Source organism: Montipora capricornis, chromosome 1 (genome assembly GCF_036669925.1).
Source record: "Montipora capricornis isolate CH-2021 chromosome 1, ASM3666992v2, whole genome shotgun sequence".
Taxonomy (NCBI): Eukaryota; Metazoa; Cnidaria; class Anthozoa; order Scleractinia; family Acroporidae; genus Montipora; species Montipora capricornis.
This window is the reverse complement of record NC_090883.1, coordinates 51,248,727-51,263,726: the sequence shown is the minus strand read 5'-3', so window position 1 is coordinate 51,263,726 and position 15,000 is coordinate 51,248,727. Positions and strand designations below refer to the sequence as shown.

The window sequence follows — 15,000 nt, the reverse complement described above, 5'->3', positions numbered from 1 at the left end:
TCCAGTGTAACACTGAATATCTCCAGCTTTTGAAGGACAAGAAGATAATTTTCTCTTTTCAAACTTCGTTCGCACCTTTTTCATGATTGGACAACTGGCAACATCTGGTACAATAATGACGCGATGATCGTAATATAACGCGGACTTTTCTTTTCGAAATAACGTCCCGAAGCGGCGAATTTGCTTTAGCTCTTTGGTGCTATCCACCTTTACATCAACAACTTAACTTCACCTTCCACTTAATTCAATTATTTAATTAGACTACCGTCAAACAGCAGAAGGTAAAATGATGCGATGCATGTAACAAAGACACATTCGCAGTTTTATCATGAACTGAACCTCTTATTTACCAAGACAAGCTGTGCCATTTCCTGTGTAGCCATCTCTGCAAATACAAGCGTACGATCCATCTTTGTTAAAACAATCTGCGTTTTCCCCACACGGACTTCCATTCTTGGTGCACTCGTCGATGTCTGAAGAAATACAAATAAATCAAGTGCTCTCAACAAGATTGGTTAAATCTTTCAAGAAAATAACCATTAACGTACCAGCGCAAGTGGAACCATTCCCAGTGAATCCCTGTCTGCAAGTACACCTGTAAGATCCGTCGGTGTTGAAGCAGTCTGCGTTTCCATCGCATGGGTCTGAGGTTTGACATTCATCAATATCTGATAAGAAAAAAAAAATTAACAAATTTGCTCACACAATAGGGGGTTTAAGTACAGACAACGAGAATGGCACGGGAACGCCACAAACAATAGCTTCAATGAACAAAGAAAAAGGCCCTGCAGATCCGCCCTTTTTTATTCTTCTCTTGTCGTTGTCTTCCTGACAAAGGCGTGAAATGACCAATTAAATTTTTATTTTTATTTTTATTTTATTTATTTTATTTTCTCCATTTATTTATTTTACATTTACATTGTATTACAAGATTTGAACATGACGATGTTAGATGCTAAATGGAGAGGGCAAGATATAGTTAAACTAATTACATGCCCTTTGATTAAATTAAAGTTTTATTTAGGTTAAAAGAGAAAAAAGAGAAGTATGAACTCTATAACTATGAAAAACCATGAAAAATATAACGAGAGGAAAAGAGAAACCAATTAAATTCGAGATTATGTGAAGGACATGGGCACTCGGTGACCGCCGGATTTTCAACCTTCTCTCTTAACATATTCACCGTTCGTTCCGACTTTATTCCTGGAAAGTTGGTACTCGCTCTTCATGTCAAAAATAATCGCAAAATCACCATAAAAAGGTGGAGTTATATTTTCAAATGGCATCCTCGCAGAAGCCGTCCTTTTCGTACTTGCTCAAGCTCCCAAATGAAGTGTGCTTACTATGTAAAACTCTCCTATAATTGTCATCTTGATTTCGGTCGATACAACAACATACAACAACATAAAGCTATTGATGCGAGCGATGCCTATGAATATGGAAAGCGCGTGTGCTTAGTGCTTATACTTCGACGACACCACACTGCGAAGCAGCTATAGATGAATAGCAGCGTCTAGCACATTTTTAGCTTGAATTCCTGTTAATTTAAGTTTGTTAAATTTCTAAATGAACTTGAATTAAAGCTAAAAATGCGCTAGACGCTGCTATTTATTTATAGCTCGAAGCCCTCCAATATACTGCAGCTGAACCAAATATGCACATACCAATACAAGTGGATTCATTTCCAGTAAATCCTTGCTTGCAGGAGCATATGTAAGATCCGTTGGTGTTGACGCAATCAGCGTTTTCACCACAAATGTCCGAAATGAGACACTCGTTGATATCTGAAGAAAGAATTAAAAATTTATTCCAATCGCTCTCGTCCTCACACTCAGCAGCTTAAAAAGGCGGCGTAAAACAGCTTCAACTCTCGCAACAAACTGTACTATTAAGAGGTGTTGAATCTACAAAGCTTTTTTTCATAAAACGGCAAAGTCATGGTACCATATGAGAAACCATTGTTTCACAAGATGCACTCATGAATGTGTCCCAATAAGTTACCATGAAAAAAAGGCCCTTCATAGCGACAACCAATGTTTTGTTTAAACTTTTATAACCCAAAGCGTAACGGCCTCGGTCACCCCCAATTTTTATTGCTGCAAAGTAGTTAGAGGAATAAGATGAAACTCTCCACAAAGTTAAAAAGCTTCTCCGGAGCTGATTCATAGCTACTTTCACACTTCGAGCACTAGAAGTTTTTAAGGTGGCTCTCAATCCGCTCCAGATATTTGTTTTTAACTTTTGCAAGATATTTATCTTAGCCTACTAGTAGCTTTCCAACGATAAAAATGGAGGTCACTGAGTTCGCTTTCGAGAAATAAACGTATAAAAACAAAATATAGCGTATTTTTAGAAGGCCTTTTTTGTTGCCTTGGTAACTCGTTACGTCATATCAATGAATGCATCTTGGTAAGTGGATATTGGTGTTTCGTATGGTACCATGACATTGCCCATACGTGAAACAGTGCTGTAGAGTTAATCGTTTTAATGAAACATTCCCTCGAAATTGTCGATACTGGTTAAGCCACCTTAAAGAAAAATAAAATAAAATCGAGATTTTTCTCCCTCAAAACAAGACTGCATGTACGTTTTTCGTTATCTTTTATTTTACTAATACTAACCGGTGCAAGATTTTCCATCGCCTGTGAATCCCGCATCGCAGGAACACTCGTATGATCCGTTTGTGTTCAAACACTCCGCATTGATATCACAAGGACTGGCTAAACATTCATCAACATCTAAAAAAGCAAGTTAAAAGAAATTTAGCGAATTTCCGGTCTCTTTGATTAGGCACCCTTATCATTAAGGAATGGTTCAAAGCCTACCTATACAAGAAAAACCATTTCCAGTGAGGCCCAGTTTGCAAGTACAAGTGTAAGATCCGTTGGTGTTGATGCAGTCCGCGTTTTCATCACACGTGTCAAAAGCTTGACACTCATCGATATCTGAAGTAAAAAAAAGAGTCAATATCATCGTCATCATTGGAAACCCCACCTTTTTCTTAGTCTATTCAAGGATACAGAGCAGCATAAGCCAAATGAATACCATTAAAAAGACAAAAACAAAATCAACTACAAGCAAGAAATGGCAATTCAATTTCCAAATTTCTTTTTACCCAGACAAACTGTTCCATTTCCTGTAAATCCGTCCTTACAGATACAAGCGTAGGATCCATCTTTATTAAAACACTCCGCGTTTTCATCACATGGGCTTCCATTTTTTGTACATTCATCGATGTCTGAAAGAGATCGAATTAATCCTCTTTTTAATTAATGCATTATCATTTGAGGCCCAATTAAACTTTCACTGAAAGAATTGAGCGATGAAGGCTTGTTCGGAGAGCTCTACCATAGTGTTTACAGCACACAGCAAAAGAAAGGCTGAAATTTTCGTTTTGCAAAGAAACTTATATATTTCATTTGTTGGCTGTGATAATTGTCCAGATAAGTGCGAAGATTATGTCTCTCTTTCGTCGATAGCCCGCACTTCAAATATGTACATTTCTCTCAAAAACAGGTATCTGGCGCATCCTCAAGGGAGAGAGATAAGTCAGAACAGAATGTTCATGCTTTCATGACAAAGCAGCAGTCTGCCATTTGCCCTTTAACGGCTGTTTAACGGAAACGCGATACTTAATCTCTCGCATATGAGTAAAAGGAATCTTCTTAAAAGCAATAGTTTTAAGCACAACTAGAGTCCATGACCCAGAAGTCTCGATCAGCGATAGAATGCGGCCCACCAGTTTTCAGTATTATTGTGTTCGAGGAGAACGCATTCTAGTCGTGTCGCCAGTTCCGCGGGATGTCCCTCGGGTATAGATCGTAAAGCCACAGGATTTCAGCGTTAGGACTCCATATTGCCCTTGCACAAATAACCTCGATCTCATGTGATAGTGCTACCATAACGGCTTGCCAAAGGGAAGTCAAGTCCTGTTGAACGGGGTCAATACCTGGATGAGTGACCGACCGTCCGGAAATGCCAAATGAGAGTCTCGTCGATGACAAAACAGGAATCGAACGCACCTGACTAATAGACCTTTTTCTATATATTTATATTCAACTTGAAAGAGAGGTGCTGAGGAAAAAGAAAGCGGATGATATGTGAATATTTTTCACATTCGTTCCAGCGTGTTTCTATTGTTTTAGTCCTCACTGCCTATTCTTGATTACTGCTAGTCTATTATTAGGACGGATATTTTTGCGGGAAAAAATTGTGGACTATTTTCCATGGTTGCGAATACTTCGGGTAATCAGTGACTTGATTGTGTTGAACAAAATTCGAAAAGGCTGGGGATGGCCAGCTAAATAAGTTTTCGAAATTTGTAGGAAACCTTGGCTCGGGTGCCCCTGAGGGCTTTGGTTCCCCAAGGTAGGCAACCAGTTACCAGCTTACAGAGCCCGCATGGTGCTAAAATTTAATTTGCAATCACAAGACACAAGCTCATTTAGTTGTAAGCCAGGGCATCTACATGCAAATACAGTGCTGGGCCTAGCTGGGCCTAACTGAGACAGATCTTTCCCCGCGATCGATGGAAAGGTAAAGAAGTAAAATGAAATTACCTAGGCAAGCTGTGCCATTTCCCGTGAAGCCATCTTTGCAAATACAAGCATACGATCCATCGTTGTTGAAACACTCCGCGTTTTCGTCACACGGGCTTCCATTCTCGGTACACTCGTCGATGTCTGGGCCGCGGAAAATAAGAAAAAAAGACAGAGTTACTACACAAAGGAAAAGTTAACACCTGCTGTACTACTACTAATACAACAACTGCTAATAATAATACAACTACTACTACTACTATACTACTACCACTACCACTACCACTACTACTGAATTTTGGTAGTTGTAGTCAAATGACGCCATCGTGAAAGTTGCCTATTTAGACAAACAAGCTTGCCTTAGGCAAGCCTTTTAAGCAAACTGTGAAGTCTTTTCAGTTTTGAGAAGCGCACTTAGGACACCATTTGTGCAGTGTTTGAAAATTCAAAGTGCCCAAAATCCCTCCCTTTATGAACCGCGGCAAATATTCTTGCTTTGGGTTCCGCTTTCCTTGACATTCAAAAAGTAAGCACCAACTGCCCATGGTACCGTCTAAGATTCATTTGGTATCTCTACTACTCCAAACACGCACCTTCACAACTTGTTCCATTACCAGCAAAACCAGATTGGCAGGTGCAGTTGTACGAGCCTTCGGTGTTAATGCACTTAGCGTTGACATCGCAATCTGAAATGTCGGCTTCGCATTCGTCGACATCTACGAAGTAACAGAAAATCACAGCATAGAACCATTAAACTAACGGGAAAAGAAGACTAGACTACACTTCTTTTCGAGAAGACTTGAAACTGATTTTAAAACCTGGACCCGGTTGTTCGAAACCCGATTAACTTAATCTAGGACTAGCGCAAACTTCTGTTAAATGTTTTCAACTTTTTATTGAAATTTTCTTTTGCTTACTTTTGTTTTTCAAGATTGACTTCTTCTAATGTAAAGTTTTGCCGAATATCAGCGTTGAACAGCAGTTAGGAGTTGAGAAATAAACTCCTTGGTTAATTTTTCACCTGGGATTAGCGTTAATCGGCTTTTCAACAACCGGGCCCTGCACTATATGAAACGCATGAATTTCTTCAATACGTTAATTCAAGACAAAGTACTCAGATCAAGCTGTAGTAGACATAGTGAAAGAGCAAAAACTGAAATAGTTTAGGGAGCAGGGCTTGCGCAGTGGTGAGAGCACTCGCCTGCCACAAGTATGGCCCGGGTTCGATTCTTAGACTTGGCGTCACATGGTTGGTTCTCTACTCTGCTCCGTGAGGTTTTTCTCCGGGTACTCCGATTTTCCCCCCTCGTAAAAAACCTATAATTTGTCAGAGCGAGTTTCAATTAAGTGTCGTAAAACCAAAACCAAAGTAATTACTTTGGCCTATCAAAAAGGACGGAGACAATCCGGTAAACCAATCAAAATAACACGTAGCCGACACAAACCACGGGAAAATGTGTACGCGCGAGCGATGATTTGTTTTGGTTTCACTTCTGATTGGTTGAAAAAGTGGCGCGAGACCTCTGAACCAATCACCGAGTGAAGTAATGCAAAACCAAAGTAATTCACTAATTACTTTCGACACTGAATTGAAAATCGCTCTATAAGTTGATTTGATTTGACTCTTGCATAGGGTGCCCAACTATTGCCTCAGGGCTAAATACACTTGACACTTCAATTCGCCCTTGTCAAACGGCGGCCATATTGTCCCGGGAGACCGAAAAAGGTTTGTTTTACCACGCCAAGCCTCACCCCCATGGTTTCCACTGCGAGGCTTGGCGTGGTAAAATAAAGCTTTTTTGCTCTCCCGGGACGTCGTGTGACAAGGGCGAATAAAGTTCATTATTACAGTACCCTATCAAGATAAATCCTACCGGGAAAAGAAAAAAGTTGTAAATACCGAGGCAAAGTGAAAGATCATCAACGCGCGCAAATCCAGGTCTGCAGATGCACTGGTATTTCCCGCCGATTTCCAAACATTCCTCGCTTTCCGAGCAGGGCCTCTCACAGACACCGAGAGCTACGAGGCAATGCATGTCACTGAATTACATCGAGTCATTTTATCAACTACAAATAATTTATATAGCACAGTTGTTACATGGATGCCAGTCAAAAACGCTTTACAAGTATGAGTCAAGAAAAATAAATATCTTATCGCAAATTATGCTGTAAAACCTCAAAAGGTAGGAGACAACTGGATAGTCACTTTCAAAACGCGATGGACTCAAATTCACGGGCACTGAAAGAAATCAAGTCTGAGGTCAGGACGAGAATTGAAGGTACAGAGTATCCGCATGCAATGCAAATGTCCAAACTCTCGACTACACTGCCTCAATAAGCGTACCTAGTGTCGAATTCTGCCAATGTACAGGAACAAATAAAATTGGTCTCATAAATTTGGCTGAAAAAATTAATACTCGTGGTGAACTAGCTTTATTGAAGGATTTAGTACTGACTCAAAGACTTCAAGATTAGAATCACACACCTGTGCAAGTTGTTCCATTGCCAGTGTATCCAGTTTGACAGGTGCAGTTAAATGAGCCCTCGGTGTTGGTGCAATATGCGTTTGGATCGCAGTCTGTCACACCAGCCGCACATTCATCAAAATCTGCAAAGGAATTCGCGCATAAAAAAAAATGCTCACAGGTGAACTAGCTTGATTGAAAGATTTAGTAGTGAACCAAAGACTTTAAGCTTAAATCACATACCGGTGCAAGTTGTTCCATTGCCAGTGTATCCCGTTTGACAGGTGCAATTAAATGAACCCACAGTATTATCGCAAAATGCGTTTGCATCACAGTCTGCCATACCAGAGGCACATTCATCAAAATCTGCAAAAGAATTCGGACATTAACAAATACTCATGGTGAACAAGCTCTATTGAAGGATTAAGTACTGAATCAAAGACTCCAACCTTAAAATAACATACCGGTGCAAGTTATTCCATTGCCTGTATATCCGGTTTTACAAGTGCAATTAAACGAGCCCACGGTGTTGGTGCAATAAGCGTTTGGATCACAATCTATTACACCAGCGGCGCATTCGTCAAAATCTGCAAAGGAATTCGCGCATAAATTTCTTTCTTACCTCGAAGGAATTTAATCATCAGGATAAGTGAGGTCCTGAGAAGGAGCGGTGTTTGTTATTAACGTTTTGGCAACCAGGCACGGGATACTTGAATTTGCGCTAACCGACATTCAATTGCGCGTGCTATTTAACAATTAGACCCGTAGCCCGCAAGGGCTACGGGTCAATAGCCCATGAGGCGAAGCCGAATGGGCTATTGACCCGTGGCCCTCCACTAGTTGGGTGATACTAATTCAGTTTATCCGTTTTGGCAACGCACCATTTAAATTTTAAATTCGCGCAAGCCACTTTAGTTAATGTCGTGACTATTTTAGTTGTTTTTGACTTAGACAAGCTGACCATTTGCTAATCCGTTGCTAAGCAGCTGCTAACCCGTGCATAGTTGCACTAATTTGCTAACCTGATTTGTAAATCTCACTTTACAACTGTGATTTGTCAGGGTTGAAATGTTATTTTGACACAAAGAGCTTTTGTATAATAAGAATGGGGCAACCATAACACATGACAATTAATCAAGATGTCGGAGCTCGGGAAATTTGAAAGCAAATTAAGGCTGGTTTTCACTAGCGACGGAGGCGGAGTCGTAGTCGGAATCGTAAGACCGCTTATGACCAAGTGAAAATAGAAGATCGGCGTCGTAAGCGGAGTCATCAGCTCGACGGAATCGGAGTCGGAAGAATCAGAACGTTTTCATTTCTTCCGACTCCGCTTATGACTCCGTCACTTATGATCCAGTGAAAACTAGACTGCCGGAGTCGGAAGCAGAAGCGAAAGAACCAACCAATCACAATGCTTGGAATCGATGTTTGTGATTGGTTTATTCATCCCCTTCTGCTTCTGACCCCGACAATGCAGTTTTCACTGGATCGTAAGCGACGGAGTCATAAGCGGAATCGGTATTCCGCTTCCGACTCCGACAGTTTGATTTTCAGATCGTATCGCTCTGCGCTTCTGATTACGACTCCGACTCCGACTCCGTCTCCAGTGAAAACCAGCCTTTAATCGATTCTGAAATTCATTGATACTGTCTTTGAAAAATGTAAACAAATTTGAAAGTAAACAATGTTTGTTTTGGTCTAATTACAGTCATTTTTCTGTTGGATTGGATGTTTTCATGAAGACCCTCTTCATAAAATATACTAGAATATGTTTTTTGCTTTGCACACTTCACACTGTTTTCGAACCTGCACAAAGGCCTTGTTCGTTTTGTATGAAACCCTCAGTGCATCTGCATTTGTAAGATCCATCAGTATTTGAACAATCCGCATTGGAGGGACATTTGGCCGAGCCATCTTTGCATTCATTTCGATCTGAAAACAAAAAGAGAAGAAAATCAGGGCCTCTTGAGATCTGAATTGATCAAAAACTTATTACACGGCTGGCATTTGATTTTCCGATTGGCTGAGCGGCAATAAAGCCACTTCAATAAATTCACGTCCATAAGGGAAATTTCTGTGGTCATTTATACTGAACGTGACATGTTTGGGGCGATCCCGCTATCCGGGTTATTCTTTCATAGAACCTGTCTTGCATGAGGCGTACGGTATTAACTCCTCTCCCTTTCTTCGAGGCATTTGTACATGGCCAGGTTGAAGAAAGTTCGCAATGCGCAATGATTGCAATCCGACCCAAAACGCACAAACAGAATCATGGATTTTTTTTTTTATGTACTCACGTTCTCAGAGCAAAGAAATAAAAATAAGCGCACAAGAATTCATGCGCGAAAAGGGCTTCCTAGTGAGTTACATCACAAATTTCTTCCCGCCAAATATCCCTCAGTTCTTTTGAAGGCCTGTGACGTAGGTTATACTGTTTTTTTGTTCGACACATCACAAAGATTAACTGCGAAGGTGATTTGTGAAACAAGCCAGGCAATTAACAATCGTCCCTGGTTTTGCAGGCGTATATCGAGTTCAGAAGCACACAGGAAGTTCGGAGAGCTGAAACGGCGATAAGTTGCTCGAGGCAAAGCCAAGAGCGACTTAAGCTATTTCAAATGCTTCCAAAGTCCTCAAGCGCTTTTTTACTCGATGTACACAAAGCTAAAAGGATAAAGCAATTGTTCCCATAACGTCGCCAGTGCATTTTCTGCGAAGAAAGAGAAAGATTGCATTTGCTCACGCCATGAACGCGCAGAAAAAAATCAATAAGCAGGCTCGCCGCGCCCACTGGGAAGAATTACGTGGATTTGCCTACTATGTTATAACTTAAACATGTACCTAGACAAGTTTTGCCATCTCCTTCATAACCTCTGATGCATCGACACACATAAAAGCCAATAGTGTTTGAACATAAAGCGTTCACATGACAATCCGATTCTCCAGTACTGCACTCATCGATATCTAAATTTAAGAGAAAAATTAATAGTTGGCATAAAGGGATTTTTCACAGTTTAAGGATACTCAACGGCACTCTCTCGTTTACATAGCTGTAAACGTTCTTCTTCTTAGACTGTGTTTAAAATTAAAATCTATTGTTTGCCCGAGATCTAAACATTTTTTTCAAAAAATAATGGATCGGTTGAAATGGTTTATAAGATTCTTTTGAAGATTATACAAATAACTCTTGACATTTTGCAACGATATTCCTAATCATTGGAAACTCTTTATATCGGCAATAACTGTCAAGAAACGCGATATACCTCTTCTCTCAAAATATTTTACCTTGAATCATTGCCATTAATTTTGCTTAAAACTGACAACAAAAAAGGCAGGAACGTGACTTGAGCTACGTTTTAGGGTGGGCAATGGGTAATGACGTCACAAGTTCAGTCTATCTGGTCCTTTCACTACCCTTCCCTGTCGGGTGCGACGGGACGAAACACTTATCAATAAACGAGTTGTCAGTTTGAAATACTGTGTAAGTAAAAGGAAATTACGTGACAGAGCTACGAAATAACAGCCATCGAGAGGTTCCATTGAGCCACGTGGTACTTGGCAATTATCGCATTCAACGGGTAAGCAACAGTAAGAAATCCAAGGTGCGCAAAGCAGTAACTAATTACCTTTGCAATTTCCTGCTTCTCCGATGTAACCAGGCCCACAGGTGCATTTGTATGACCCCAACGTGTTCAAACAACTTTCATTTACTGCGCACGTGTCGTTCCTCTTGCATTCGTCTCGATCTGTTAAAGGAAGGAATCAACCCTCAGAGTAGAAATCCTATTATTCAACAAGGTACCTATAGCGACCTTCAGCAAATTTATAACATTGTAGAAAGTACAAAATACTCCAGCAAAGGCTAGAGAACGTGTTTTTCAATCACTTCATGGAATTAAAGCTGGGTGCAAATCCGATAAGGGTTATGTTACGCTGTGTACTATTCATGACGAGAAAGACGATTATGATAAAGCCACTGGAAGCTGAAACGTTTTGTACACTTTTCGCATATTTGTCAAACACCTCAAATCTTGGAAAACCACTTCCCTAGTGTTGTAATTATAGACAAGTAACTAGGATAGTTAACCATTAAAATTCACTGCCTTTTACAAACACTTACAAACTCAGTTTGATTAAAAGCTGGGAACCGGAATTTTCCAGGGAAGAGTGTCGCAAGACAGATAGAGTCAATTTTATTGGAATCGTTGCAGAACAGTGGGTGGGAGGGTCAAAATCTGGAACCAGATTGTAACGGCAGATCTTATAAAAAGGAGCCACAGATCCAGAGTCAATGAGGTGTAATAAGCGTACTCGCGTTGCGAGCAAGGCAAATTAGAGGTTTAATAGACGATGGAAATATTTGCTTTTTCTCATGCTACCCATGCAATTTCCGGTAATACGACCGACACACATTCGCGCCTCGCTATTAACAATTGTTAGCGCCACAAGAGACTACATGCTTTGCGGAGCGAGCGTGAGACGTACCTACGCAAGTTCTACCATCACCCTCAAAACCTCGGATACAGCGACATATGTAACTTCCGGGAGTATTGGAGCAGAGCGCGTTCTCGTGACAAAAACTCTCTCCCGTTTCGCATTCGTCTTTGTCTGCAAAAGAACGGTCATGTTTCGTTGTGGGATAAAACAAAAGCTCTCAGAACTGGCAAGCGTTTGCAGAATTTTTTGGGTGTCTTCAGCTGTCTCTTTTGAGTTTAAAATGAAGACAACATGAAACTCTCCACTTAGTTTATTCTTTTTCGCCCTATTAACACTCACGATCTTAGGATAAGTGAGAAGGAAAAGCTGCATTTGTATTTTTTTTTTTAATGGTTGATCATATTCAGTATGTCCGGATAAGGACTTTAAACAGTATAAAACAAAATAGACGCATCGCAATTTCAGACACGGGGACCATGGCCAAGCGGTATAAGGCAGAATATACGCAAATTTGGATTTTATGCCATGGGCAATGATTGCCATGCTATCCGTGTGAAAGCATGGCAACCAATAGGATTTGATTAGACTTAATAATTAGAGAATGCATGGCAATGTCACTGCTTCGATCAAATGGGCCCACAGGTAGTCTGAGTCTCGTTTTTGTTCCAATAATAGCTCTCAAGCTTTGCTGTTAAACTACCAAGTGAACGGATGAGCTGAAACAAAACAGGCACTAAGCACTAACCTGCACAGTTGTAACCGTCTCCTTGGTAACCAGGATCGCAGGCACACACAGGACGGTCATCAGTTTGCTGACAAAAAGCATCGGCACCACAGGACGGAGAACAACCAGTGACAATGGCTACAGAAAGAAAAGCGTCAAAGAAAACCTTTTTGTTAAGGTGGAAAGAAATAAAATGGGCGAGAATTCTTCAGGAGTATTTCTTTTTTTTGTATTTTATTTTTAAAAACATTCTTCAGGAGTATTGGTCTTTTCTTGCATTTACCACCGCGAAGATATGAATATCTCTTATGAATGGCACAAAGTTATTGCCAAACAACAAAATCTTGCATTTGCTGCAAATTATCAATACAAATGGCAGGTCGCGTATTTTTTTTAAGTTGTGACACATCTTAAAGTTCAGCAACTATGTAGGGCAAGAAATTGATTAATTACCTGAGCAGTTTTTACCATCGCCTCGAAAACCATCAAGGCATCGACATGTGTAGGACCCCGCATTATTGAAGCATGAAGCGTTAGTGTGACAGTCGTTTGTCTCTGGTCTGGCGCATTCATCGATATCTGTAATGAACAAAATAAGAAAAAACCTAAATAATAAATTTAGAATACAATGGCTCAGTACAAGCCTAGTTTAACTGCATGTGCTATTCTTTCATCTCTTAAATAAGAATGTACTTTTTAGCTACATTGACGTTTTGACTGTCAACGAGCACTTCCAGACTTCACTTTATCTTCCGTTCCAAAGCGAAGCCGCGCAGGAAAGGCTAATGATGTTAATTAAATTTTACTTTTTATAGCAATGAAAAGGTGTTTTTTTTTTTGTTATTATTATTATTATTTTTTTTTTTGGGGGGGGGGGGGGGGGGGGGTGAGGGAAAGGACTGCTTTAAGACATCAGATTTCAACGAGAAGACTGGAAAAAAAAATTACCTTACTTAGTGCAAACGTAGGACGGTAATCAGAGAAAGGTACTTACAGAAAATTTTACCGCGAAAATATCGTTCGTTGTCTGAGGTCCATAACCCAGAAGTCCCAATCTCTGCAATCTCTCTGAATTGGCCAATCAGTTTACGGTATTATCTAAATTTAGAACACAAGTCCCGCCAAATATGTAATGGCCAATCAGGTTGGACCTAATGACCGCAACGCTCCTGATTGGTCCGATCTAGTGAGATTACAGCTTGCAAAGAGCAGCGTTGTACGTAACTGGGCGATTTCAGCTGTATTACCTGTGCAATTTCTGCCATCACCCTCGAATCCACCAAGACACCGACAGCTGTAGGACCCTTCGGTATTGTTACATAAACCGTTGATGTCACAGTCGTTTGAGTCCGGTCTGGCACATTCATCGATATCTGTGAAGAAAAAGGAAAACGATAGGCCCGTAAGGCGTGCATGTCACTTCTACTTGAATTCTTTAAGCAATTTGTCTTGTCATGCTTTTAAAGCAAAATTGTTTAATGCAAGAGCGAGTCAATTTGACTTAACCATGACAGCAAAATTGTGCTAGATAGCTCTAAATTCACTCGAGTTTATTCGTTCCTTTTTAGGCAAGTTGAAAGAAGCAAAAGGGTTTGGAAAAATGATTTTTACTTGCGACGCAAGCTCAAGCACATGTGACATGCGCAAACTAAGTAGCGTTTTGACCATAAGTACCTTTTGTTCGGACAAAGACACCAGTTACCAATAAGCTTCTACGCGTGTTCCATGTGCTTATGATTGCGCTGGTGTCGACCAGCCCTTACTCACAAGGCATAAATGAAAAAAAAAAGCAATTGCTTACCAGAGCAGTTTTTGCCGTTACCCTTATAACCGTCAAGACAGCGGCATACATAAGATCCTCCAGTGTTGCTGCACACAGCGTTGTCGCTACAATCATTTGTTTCAGAATTTCCGCATTCATTTACATCTGCAAATAAGTACAACTTCCTAAAAGTGAAGCTCCCTTTTAACTGCTGAGTGACAAAACGGGGAAGAATTCAGACCTGGCGTCTGAGATATATACGAGATTACGTTACCGTTGACTGCAGTCATCAATCGTCTGTGTATTATTTGCTTAGAATACTATCCTATTTTACGCCTATGGACTATGCGTCTCCCTCATTAAAGGACTTTGAATGCATTTAAGGGAAAAGTTTCATTTTACCCGTCACAGAATGAGTGACATAATGACATTTAAAGGTAACACGGCGCAAATAACAAATGTCATCTTACCATCACAGATTTTTCCATCGCCCTGAAATCCACTCTGGCAGCGACAAACGTAGGAACCCTCAGTATTGTTACAAGCAGCATTGGTGTCACATCCGTTTAATTCAGGATCAGTGCATTCATTGATATCTGCAAAATGATGCGCAAGAGGTAATCTTTGGTTAAAACGTCATGGTAACTAAGCGCACGTTAGCAACAGCTGTTGGAAATTAATAAAACGCTACCTTACTTGGCTTCTGGAATTTCTTTTATTTACATTAGCATGAACGAATTACTTTGCATAACGACAAGACTTTAAATGATTCAGTACAATAAAGAGTGTATACTGAATAAGGAAATTAAAGCAACAAAGCCCTTAAACGAGCTAAAGTGAATGAATGAATAAATCACAAGACATGAGGTGACAAAACAGTGACACCAGAACACATTCAGGTAATAGTGACTTGAGAGAAAAGCCATATGGTTTCACAAGAGATATTACTGAATTTTTTTCATAGTTTAGAATGCCACGAGTTCTTCGGCTCGGCACGCACTGTTTAGAATGGCCAATCAGAATAATGTTCTTGTCAAACGAAGACAAAAATAGCTAAAACAATGTATACCAATT

General features: G+C 40.3%; 1 protein-coding gene across 1 annotated transcript in view; it reads right to left on the bottom strand.

Moving 5' to 3' along the window:
* The window catches only part of LOC138016236 (uncharacterized), a 150,053-nt gene that overhangs the window by 57,264 nt on the left and 77,789 nt on the right, over positions 1–15,000 (bottom strand). Inside the window, exons 63-83 of the mRNA XM_068863406.1 lie at positions 14,397–14,522; positions 13,966–14,091; positions 13,412–13,537; positions 12,618–12,743; positions 12,186–12,302; positions 11,489–11,611; positions 10,630–10,749; positions 9,845–9,967; positions 8,810–8,935; positions 7,468–7,590; positions 7,247–7,369; positions 7,024–7,146; positions 6,439–6,558; positions 5,132–5,254; positions 4,560–4,682; positions 3,116–3,238; positions 2,826–2,945; positions 2,622–2,738; positions 1,665–1,784; positions 549–668; positions 351–473 (exon numbers count right to left, since the gene is read on the bottom strand). Coding sequence (XP_068719507.1) covers positions 351–473; positions 549–668; positions 1,665–1,784; positions 2,622–2,738; positions 2,826–2,945; positions 3,116–3,238; positions 4,560–4,682; positions 5,132–5,254; positions 6,439–6,558; positions 7,024–7,146; positions 7,247–7,369; positions 7,468–7,590; positions 8,810–8,935; positions 9,845–9,967; positions 10,630–10,749; positions 11,489–11,611; positions 12,186–12,302; positions 12,618–12,743; positions 13,412–13,537; positions 13,966–14,091; positions 14,397–14,522 — 2,571 coding nt within the window. The remainder of the gene's footprint in view (positions 1–350; positions 474–548; positions 669–1,664; positions 1,785–2,621; positions 2,739–2,825; positions 2,946–3,115; positions 3,239–4,559; positions 4,683–5,131; positions 5,255–6,438; positions 6,559–7,023; positions 7,147–7,246; positions 7,370–7,467; positions 7,591–8,809; positions 8,936–9,844; positions 9,968–10,629; positions 10,750–11,488; positions 11,612–12,185; positions 12,303–12,617; positions 12,744–13,411; positions 13,538–13,965; positions 14,092–14,396; positions 14,523–15,000) is intronic.